This window comes from Macrobrachium nipponense, chromosome 19 (assembly GCF_015104395.2).
Source record: "Macrobrachium nipponense isolate FS-2020 chromosome 19, ASM1510439v2, whole genome shotgun sequence".
Classification (NCBI taxonomy): domain Eukaryota; kingdom Metazoa; phylum Arthropoda; class Malacostraca; order Decapoda; family Palaemonidae; genus Macrobrachium; species Macrobrachium nipponense.
The window spans coordinates 18272495-18283958 of record NC_061088.1 but is presented as its reverse complement, the minus strand read 5'-3'; the positions used below and the strand labels follow the sequence as shown (position 1 = coordinate 18283958).

The 11464-nt window shown below is 36.7% G+C and overlaps 1 protein-coding gene across 8 annotated transcripts in view; it reads right to left on the bottom strand.

Moving 5' to 3' along the window:
- The window catches only part of LOC135214440 (galactoside alpha-(1,2)-fucosyltransferase 2-like), a 65512-nt gene that overhangs the window by 3281 nt on the left and 50767 nt on the right, over positions 1 to 11464 (bottom strand). For all 8 annotated transcript variants that reach the window (XM_064248751.1, XM_064248742.1, XM_064248791.1 and 5 more), the window contains 3 exons: positions 10712 to 10825; positions 2749 to 2834; positions 1573 to 1665 (listed from right to left, as the gene is read on the bottom strand). In XM_064248751.1, the coding sequence (XP_064104821.1) occupies positions 1573 to 1665; positions 2749 to 2834; positions 10712 to 10825 (293 nt within the window). The remainder of the gene's footprint in view (positions 1 to 1572; positions 1666 to 2748; positions 2835 to 10711; positions 10826 to 11464) is intronic.

Here is an 11464-nt window from a genome sequence, read left to right as displayed (position 1 = left end):
TTGTGAAAGGGCGTAGCGAGGTAGCCATGATTTGCAAACTGTTTGTGAAAGGACGTTGAGAGGTAGCTATGTTTTGCAAACCGTTTGTGAAAGGGCTTAGTAGTGAGGTAGCCATGATTTGCAAACTGTTTGTGAAATGGCGTAGGGAGGTAGCCATGATTTGCAAAGTGTTTGTGAAAGGGCGTAGGGAGGTAGCCATGATTTGCAAACTGTTTGTGAAAGGGCGTAGGGAGGTAGCCATGATTTGCAAACTGTTTGTGAAAGGGCGTAGGGAGATAGCAATGATTTGCAAACTGTTTATGAAAGGGCATAGGGAGGTAGCCATGATTTGCAAATTGCTTATGAAAGGGCGTAGGGAGGTAGCCCTGATTTGCAAACTGTTTGTGAAAAGGCGTTGGGAGGTAGCCATGATTTGCAAACTATTTGTGAAAGGGCGTAGGGAGGTAGCCATGATTTGTAAATCGTGAAAGGGCGTAGGGAGGTAGCCATGATTTGCAAACTGTTTGTGAAAGGGCATAGGAAAGAAGCCATGATTTGCAAACTGTTTGTGAATGGGCGTAGGGAGGTAGCCATGATTTGCGAAGTGTTTGTGAAAGGGCGTAGGAGGTAGCCACGATTTGCAAATTGTTTGTGAAACAGGAATTTTCATGGAGTTCATGACTCTTGTTAGACTGTAGATTGTCATGTTAAGGCATATTTTGTTACTTTTATTATCTAATAAATATAATATTTTTTCTCCTTGCCGATATTTCGACAAAGAGCTCCTGCCTCTGTCCTTCAACCTGGCTATGACCACGAGGTGACTTGTGGTAGGCTAAGATAGGTTAGGTTATGATAAGTCACATCAACACTTAGTAATCCTTACTGCAAAACGCAAAATTTACAAGGATTGTTCAACAGAAAGATTGGACTCGAGATGAACCATAAACAAGACGAATTAATGGGGACAGAGTACTCACAAGAGGGATAGAACTCCCCTTGACTTGGAATGTAGCGAAGGTCTAAAAAAGAAGAAGAAGAAGAAAAGAAAAAAAAGACAATAAATCATTGGCAACTAAGATTTGGAAATCAATTACAATGAAACAATACATGAAAACAAAATTATAATTATACTCATATGATCTGTATTGCTAAAAACATGAACCATGGTATGTTTGTTTGTATGGTGTTTTTACGTTGCATGGAAGAACCATGGTATGATATCAAAACTATATCTAAAAGATTTTGTCATTTTGAGAATAAAGCTTTAACGAGGATAGAGAGAGAGAGAAAGGATACCGCACAAGGAAATAAGGGAGTGTTCCATTTGAAGACGAGATAAAACTAATTAAAGGTTTTAAATGGAGATGGTTTGGCCATGTCCTTCGCTCTACCCTTGAGAAAATAGTAGGTGATAGTGTCAGTTGGGCTCCTGTAGGAAGACCCAGAATTACTTGGATGAGAACTGTGGGAAGGGAAGCTGGAGATGATTGGAGATTTGCGGAGGTAAAGAAATAAAATAAAATGAAAAAAAAAAAAAAAAAAACAGATGGAAAGACACGTCCATGGGAATTTCGCAAAAGCAGTAATTACCTTTATAAAATTGACATAATCAGTTCTTCTTACGTGGAACCCCACAATCACTTCTGAATCGCTTCTTTTGTTCTCTACCCAGAAGGCTTTGACCTGCACGGGAAAGAAAAGGGCACACACAGCCTTGTCAAATAAGCAGCAAAAAAGATAGGCAATTAGAAATAAAAAAGTAAGATTGTTAACTTTAAGTTAATATTGTTCATTGACGTAAGAAAGTACTCAGAGAATAAGGATTTTGCTTTATAAGCTAACAAGATTAAATTTCTTTTTTTATTTTTCCTTCTTTTTTTAAATCTTCAGCTGAAAACAAATATGAAACGAGTCAACAGACTATGAACCCCAGAGGGCTCCCCAAGGATATCAGCCTTCAATGAGACGAGTTATGGAGAAAAAGTGACAAATAAATCACTGTGATTGAACAGAAATGATACGAGATGATGAAAGGAAAAGACATGAGCTATGAATGATTGGAAAATTGTTAAAAAAAAGTGGAAGAAACTCGTCATTTATATCTTTAAAAACATCTTTATAATTCTTATGGACCATGTACAATTATTAGTTCTATAACCTTTGCCCATCCTGGTTACGATTAAAGTAAAGCTAAGTTAACAGTAAAGCAGCCTTTGTTACACTATATATATATATATATATATATATATAATATATATATATATATATATATATATATATATATATATATATATATACATATATATATATATATTATATATATATATATAATATATGCACATATATATATATGTTATATACATATATGTGTATGTATACTTGGGGCAGTGGGGGCACCAGAAGAGTAGGAAGATCTAGACATACTTGGATAAGAACTAGAATAAGGAAGACAGGAGATGAATAGAGAATAACGGAGGATGAAGAATAGGAGAAATTATTATGTGAATTTCACAGAGGTTCTTTGGGGCATCTTAAAGATGGAGAAATCCCAGTACAATTTTTATGAAGAATCCAGTTCGTGAATCTGCAAATAGCAACCAAAGTATTGCACTGCCACTAGAATATTTTGGCTGTACTCATAAATAAAAAATAAAAAAAGTCTGTTTTTAACAAGGAACATACTATAAAGATTTCAAAGGGCTTTTACCTTACCCATGAGAATAGGGAGTAAGAAAAGAAGAGGGAGGGAGACATGGCGACACTAACCTTGTCTTGTAAATCTTTTGAAAACGTAAATTCTCTAATTATGTCTTGACGATATGTATTGAACAGCTGAATTTCGAAAGGATAGCCTGAAAATGAAAGAAAAAACTTGGACTTATTTCTGAAAACATTCTCATCTCTCTCTCTCTACTCTCTCTCTCTCTCTCTCTCTCTCTCTCTCTCTCTCTCTCTCTCTCTCTCTATATATATATATATATATAGATATATTTATAATATATATATATATATGTTTATATACATATATATATATATATATATGTACTATATATTCCTATATATTCATATACACATATACTCATTCAATATTATGTATACATGTGTGGTGTATATATATCATATATAGATATATATATATAGATATATATATATATATAGATAGATAGATATAGTAGATATATATATATAGAGAGATATAGTATATATATATATAGATATATATATATAGATATATATAGAGATAGATAGATATATATATATATATCTATATAGATAGTATATATACTAGATATATCTATATAATAGTATGTATAGATAGATATATATATAGACTATAACATATATATATATAGATATATATATATATATAGATATATAGATATCTATATATATATAGATATATGATATATCTATAGATATATCTATAGTATAGTATACATAGATCTATAGATATAGATTATGAGATATATATATATCTTAGAGTATATATATATATATAGATATATATATATATATCTGATATATAGATACTAGATTATATCATCTATATATATTATATATATACATATATATGAGTATAGATATATATTACTATATATATCTATATATATATCATAGATATATATATAGATCTATATATATAGATATATATATATATATATATATAGATATATATAGATATATATATATATAAGAATATCTATCTATATATATCATATATATATATATATATAGATCTATATAGATATATATATAGATATATATATCATATATAGATATATATATATATATATATATATACTATATATATATATATATATAGATATATATATATCTATATAGATATATCATATATAATAGTATATATATATAATATGAATACTATCATCATTCAAGCTACAAATTGCCTCCTCCAATATCTAAATTCACTTTACCTCCCAAATGATATATTTCATATATGTACCGAAGGGGAATTTTTTAATTGATAATAATTTCGTCCCCCCCATGGGATCGAACCACCGTCCAAGTGGACGGGGACGAAATCAGGACTGTCAGTGACGCTATCCAATCAGCCAACAGAGACGCTATCAAGTTCATATCGATTCTGACCTTACAAATCACCCTCGATCTGGATGCTTTCGTAATTAGAATCGATATGGAACCCCGTCTACCATGTTGGCCAATTCGAGCGTTGACAGAACGTAGCATTTTGTTATGAATAATTACATCGACCGTGTCCATATATCAATTAACTACAAATGTCCTTTAATATCTAAATTCATTTACCTCCCAAATGATATATTTTTCATATATTGTACGGGGGGAATTAATTGATAATAATTTTTCGTCCCCCCATGGGATCGAACCACCGTCCAAGTGGACGGGTCGAAATCAGGACGTCAGTGCGATCCGAATCAGCCAACAGAGACGCTAAGTTCTATCGATGACCTACATCACCCTCGATTCTGGATGCTTTCGTAATTATAATCATATGGGAAACCCCGTCTACCATTGGCCTAATTCGACGTTTGACAGCACGTAGCATTTGTTATGAATATTATCATCGACCGTGATCCATATATCAATTCAAGCTACGGGGAAATTCCTTTAAACTAAATTCAACTTTACCTCCAAATGATTTTACATATATGTACCGAAACGGGGAATTTTTTTAATTGATAATAATTCGTCCCCCCATGGGATCGAACCACCGTCCAGTGGACGGGGACGAAATCAGGACTGTCAGGACGCTATCCAATCACCAACAGAGACGCTATAAGTTCTACGTTCTGACCTTACAAATCACCCTCGACTGGCATGCTTTCGAATTAGATCGTATGGAACCCCGTCTACCATGTTGGCCATTCGAGCGTTGACAAAGCACTAGCATTTTGTTATGAATGAATTATCACATCGAACCGTGACCATATATCAATTCAAGCACAAATCCTTTTAATATCTAAAATTCACTTTACCTCCCAAAGATATATTTTCATATATCGAGGGGGGAATTTTTTAATGGACCCCAATAATTTCGTCCCCCCATGGGTCGAACCACCTCCAAGTGACGGGGCGAAATCAGACTGTCAGACGTATCCAATCAGCCAACAGAGACGCTATAAGTTCTATCGATTCTGACCTACAAATCCCTCGTCTGGATGCTTTCGTAATTAATCGATATACCCCGTCTACCTGTTGGCCATCCAGCGTTTGACAGACTAGCATTTTGTTATAATAATTATCACATCGAACCGATTCCATTTATATATAAATTCAAGCTACTCCTATAAATTCACTTTACCTCCCAAATGATATATTTTCATATATGTACCGAAGGGGAATTTTTTAATTGATAATAATTTCGTCCCCCCATGGGATCGAACCACCTCCAAGTGGACCGGGGAAACGAAATCAGGACTGTCGGGTACGCCTATCCCAATCAGCCAACAGAGACGCTAAGTCATATCGATTCTGACCTTTACAAATCACCCTGATCAGGGATGATTTTCGTAATTAGAATCATATGAACCCCGTCTACCATGGCCAATTCGAGCGTTTGACACACATAGCATTTTGGTTATGAATAATTTATACATCGAACCTGTTCCATTTTATATATCAATTCAAGCTACAAATTCCTTTAAGATCGTAAATTCACATTTCCCGGCCCAAATGATTATTTTCATATATTTACACAAGGGGAAAATTTTTTTAATTGATATAATTCGTCCCCCCATGGGATCGAAACCACCGTCCAAGTGGGCGGGACGAAATCAGGGATGTCCAGTGGAACTATTCCATCAGAACAGAGACGCTTAAGTTGCCATATCGATTCTGACCTTGACAAATTCACCCCTCGTCTGGATTGCTTTTCGAATTAGAAGCGATATGAACCCCGTCGAACCAATGTTGGCCATTCGAGCTTTGACCAGCAAGTAGGCATTTTTTGTTTATGAATAATTATCACATCGAACCGTGATCCATTTTATATATCAATTCAGCTACAATGTCCTTTAATATCTAAATCACTTACCTCCCAACTGGAATATATTTTTCATATATGTACCGAAGGGAATTTTTTAATTGATATAATTTCGTCCCCCCATGGGATCGAAAACCACCGTCCAAGTGGACGGGGACGAAATCAGGACTGTCAGTGACGCTATCCAATCAGCCAACAGAGACGCTATAAGTTCATATCGATTCTGACCTTACAAATCACCCTCGATCTGGATGCTTTCGTAATTAGAATCGATATGGAACCCCGTCTACCATGTTGGCCATTCGAGCGTTTTGACAGCACGTAGCATTTGTTATGAATATTATCACATCGAACGTGATCCATTTATATGCAATTCAAGCTACAAATGTCCTTTAATATCTAAATTCACTTTACCAATCCCAATGATATATTTTTCATAGATGTACCGAAGGGGAATTTTTTAATTGATAATAATTTCGTCCCCCCATGGGAATTCGAAACCCCAACCGTCCAGTGGACGGGGAACGAAATCGGACTGTCATGGGGATCGCACTAATCCAATCAGCCAACAGAGGAACGCTATAAAGTTTCATATCGATTCTGACCTTACAAATCGCCCTCCGATCTGGTGCCTTTGCCGTATTAGAATCGAGATGGAACCCCGTCTAACCCAAATGTTGCCAATTTCCGAGCGTTTGACCGCAACGTAGCATTTTGTTAATGAAATAATTATCACATTCGAACCGTGATTCCATTGATATTCATTCAAGCTACCAACTGTCCTTTAATATCTAAATTCACTTACCTCCCAGAATGATATTATTTTTCATATAATGTTACCGAAGGTGAATTTTTATGATATATTTTCGTCCCCGCCCAGGATCGGAACCACGTCCAAATGTGGACGGGTGACGGAATCAGGACTGTTCCGTGACGCTATCCAATCAATTCCAACAGAGACGCTATAAGTTCCATATTCGGAAGTCCCCTGACCTACAATCAACCCTCCGATCTGGATGGCTTATCCGTATTTAGAAATCGATATGGAAACCCCTCTACCAGTTTGGCCAATTCGAGCGTTTGGACAGCACTAGCATTGTTTTTTTATGAATAATTATCACATCGAACCGTGATCCATTTATATATCAATTTCAAAGCTACAAATTGTTCCTTTAAATATCTAAATTGCACTTTACCCTCCCAAAAATGATATATTTTACATATATGTACCGAAGGCGCGGGGAATTTTTTAAATTGAGAATAATTTCGGCCCCACCCATGGGATCGAACCACCGTCAAGTGGACCTGGGAACGAAATCAGGGACGGTCCCAGGGACGCTAAATCCAACAGACAACAGAGACGCTATAAGTGTATATCGATATGACCTTTCACAAATCACCCTCGATCTGGATGCTCTCGAATTAGATCGATATGGAACCCCGTCCTAATTTACCATGTTGGACCAATTCGAGCGTTATTGCTGAACAGCAGTAGACATTTGTTAATGAACAATATTCACATTCGAACCGTGATCCATTTATATTACCAATTCAAGCTACAAAGCCCCTTTAATTATCTAAATTAAATCACCCTTACCCCCAAATGGAATATTTTCTATATGTACCGAAGGGGAATTTTTTTAAATTGGATAATAATTCGTCCCTTCCATGGGATTCGAAACCAACCGTTCCCAGCGGACGGGGACGAAATCCGGACTGTCAGTTGGAACTCCCGATCCAATTCAGCCAACAGAGACCACTAACGTTACCAATTCCGATGCTGGACCTTTACAAATTCACCCTCGGATCTGGATGCTTTTAGAATTTTAGAATTCGATAAGAAACCCCGTTCTACAATTAGTTTGGCAAACTCAGAAGCCGTTTGAACAGCACGTAGCCATTTTGTTTGGAATAATTATTTCACATCGAACAGTGATTCCATTAATTAATCAACCTTCAAGCTACAAATGTTCCCTTTAATATCTAAATTCACTTTACTCCCAAATGATATATTTTCATATATGTACGAAGGGGAATTTTGTTGAATATAATAATTTCGTCCCCCCATGGGATCGAACCACGTCCAAGTGGACGGGGACGAAATCAGACGTCAGTGACGCTACCAATCAGCCAAAAGAGGACGCTATAAGTTCATACGATTTCTGACCTACAAATCAACCTCGATCTTGGATGCTTTCGTAATTAGAATCGATATGGAACCCCGTCTACCATGTTGGCCAATCGAGCGTTTGACAGCACGTAGCATTTTGTTATGAATAATTATCACACGAACCGTGATCCATTTATATATCAATTCAAGTACAAAGTCCTTTAATATCTAAATTCACTTTACCTCCCAAAGATATTATTTCATATAGTACCGAAGGGGAATTTTTTAATTGATAATAATTTCGTCCCCCATGGGATCGAACCACCGTCCAAGTGGACGGGGACGAAATCAGGACTGTCAGTGGACGCTATCCAATCAGCCAACAGAGACGCTATAAGTTCATTATCGATTCTGACCTTACAAATCACCCTCGATTCTGGATGCTTTCGTAATTAGGAATCGATATGGAACCCCGTCTACATGTTGGCCAATCGAGCGTTTGACAGCACGTAGCATTTTGTTATGAATAATTATCACATCGAACCGTGATCCATTTATATATCAATTCAAGCTACAAATGTCTTTAATATCTAAATTCACTTTACCTCCCCAAATGATATATTTTCATATATGTACCGAAGGGGAATTTTTTAATTGATAATAATTTCGTCCCCCCATGGGATCGAACAACACCGTCCAAGTGGACGGGGACGAAATCAGGACTGTCAGTGACGCTATCCAATCAGCCAACAGAGACGCTATAAGTTCATATCGATTCTGACCTTACAAATCACCCTCGATGGATAGCGTCACTGACAGTCCTGATTTCGTCCCCGTCCACTTGGACGGTGGTTCGATCCCACCCATGGGGACGAAATTATTATCAATTAAAAAAATTCCCCTTCGGTACATATATGAAAAATAGATCATTTGGGAGGAAATAAGTGAATTTAGATATTAAAGGACATTTGTAGCTTGAATTGATATATAAATGGATCACGGTTTCGATGTGATAATTATTCATAAACAAAATGCTACGTGCTGTCAAACGCTCGAATTGGCCAACATGGTAGACGGGGTTCCATATCGATTCTAATTACGAAAAGCATCCAGATCGCGGGTGATTTGTAAGGTCAGAATCGATATGAACTTATAGCGTCTCTGTTGGCTGATTGGATAGCGTCACTGACAGTCCTGATTTCGTCCCCGTCCACTTGGACGGTGGTTCGATCCCATGGGGGGACGAAATTATTATCAATTAATTAAAAAATTCCCCTTCGGTACATATATGAAAATATATCATTTGGGAGGTAAAGTGAATTTAGATATTAAAGACATTTGTAGCTTGAATTGATATATAAAGGATCACGGTTCGATGTGATAATTATTCATATATATATATATATATATATATATATTAATATACATAGATATAGTGAGTGTTCAGATTCATCCATAAATTGCAAAATCAATATTATTATTATTGTTCAAAGTGCAAATGAGACATGAGATGAAATTATCACAGGAAATAACTACGGCACATGAAAAATGATAACAACTCAACGTAAATATCTATACACATTAACAGCAATGAAAGAAAAAACTCATGAGCTTCTGCATCCAATAAGACTGACGGTTCCATAGTTTTATAGGGTTAGTTGGCTTAGAACAAGGCGGCCTTATGTCAGTTCCATTCCTTGCCCAAACCCGGCCCTTACGTGACTGACAGATAATGAAGTGAATGAGAGGTCTAGTATGGACCTCTAGACGTGGACATATTACCGAGATTCACTGAAACAGATGTCGATGCTGAGGCTCAGCAAAACGAGTAGCACTAAGCGCATGCGCAGGCACTAATTGCACTGGTGGAAGCTCATGACTGATATACAGCTTATGGGAAAAGGCTTTAACAGGTTATTTCCCAAGCTAATCCAAAAGTGTAACCACACTACAAACGAAAGTGGAGTCTATTCAAAAAAAGAAATGTCGAGTTGCCTTCAACGAACATACTGCATATAAAGATTTAGAATGACTTTACCTCACCCATGAGACTCATCATTATCATCGTCAACAGCCGTAGTTAGTCCACTACATAACAAAGGCCTCAGATATGTCCTTCCATTCCCTTCTGTTAATGGTCTTTCTGTGCTATAGTAGATTCACGTCAACCGTCCATTTGATGTCTAGCCCAGTCCCTTACGACGCTCCTGATTGACTGTTGATAAGCCAGTCACTGGGCTGGAAACTCTGTCTCTCTCGAGAGTTCACATAGGTAGGATGAGGGATACTTTTGAAAGAAGTATCCCTCAGGAGAGGTGGAACATAGATCCTACCCATGTGAGACTGAGAGTTTCCAGCCCTGTGATTGGCTTATCAACAGCCAATCAGGAGCGTCGTAAGGGACTGGGCTAGACATCAAATGCACGGTTGATGTGAATCTTCTATAGTCTATCCCAGCGAATTTTGTTAGCTCGTCAATCCAAGTCAGAATCAGTCCCATCAGATGGCATGGCACTGAGGACGTATCTTGGATTGTTGAGTGGGGTAACAAAATACAGAGCTATTTATGGGCCGCATTCCAGCAAGCCCATGACCAGGGCGACAACCAATTTTTCCTTTCTCTCTCTCTCTCTTACCTGTTAACATAAAACGTTCAGCTCCTAATATTCCTGCTGCAGCTGCTTCATACCTCCCATGGTTAATGAAGGTCAGATACCCAATTGGAATCCACTGGGACTGATTGAAAGCTCCTGAAGTGAGGAAAGAACTGTGGTTTAGGAAACATTGCTTAATTCATTCCCTGACTTATCCTTCCTGAGGATGTCGTGCAATCGGAAATGCAATATATCACTCCCTTAATGCAATTCTCATTACATTTTAGTAATTCAATTATATTTATAGCTATTTATTTATTTATTTATTTACTTATTTATTCGTTTATAATAAGCAATCTCTTCTTTCTGTATTTCCCTTTACCTTCTGTTACTTCCTTTTGTATTTCCCTTTACCCTCTGTTACTTCTTTCTGTATTTCCCTTTACCCTCTGTTAATTCTTTCTGTATTTCCCTTTACCCTCTGTTACTTCTATCTATATTTCCCTTTACCCTCTGTTACTTCTTTCTGTATTTCCCTTTTCCCTCTGTTACTTCTTTCTGTATTTCCCTTTACCTTCTGTTATTTCTATCTATATTTCCTTTTACCCTCTGTTTCTTCTATCTATATTTCCCTTTACCCTCTATTACTTCTATCTATATTTCCCTTTACCCTCTGTTACTTCTCTCTGTATTTCCCTTTACCCTCTGTTACTTCTTTCTGTATTTCCCTTTTCCCTCTGTTACTTCTTTTTGTATTTCCCTTTTCCCTCTGTTACTTCCACCTATATTTCCCTT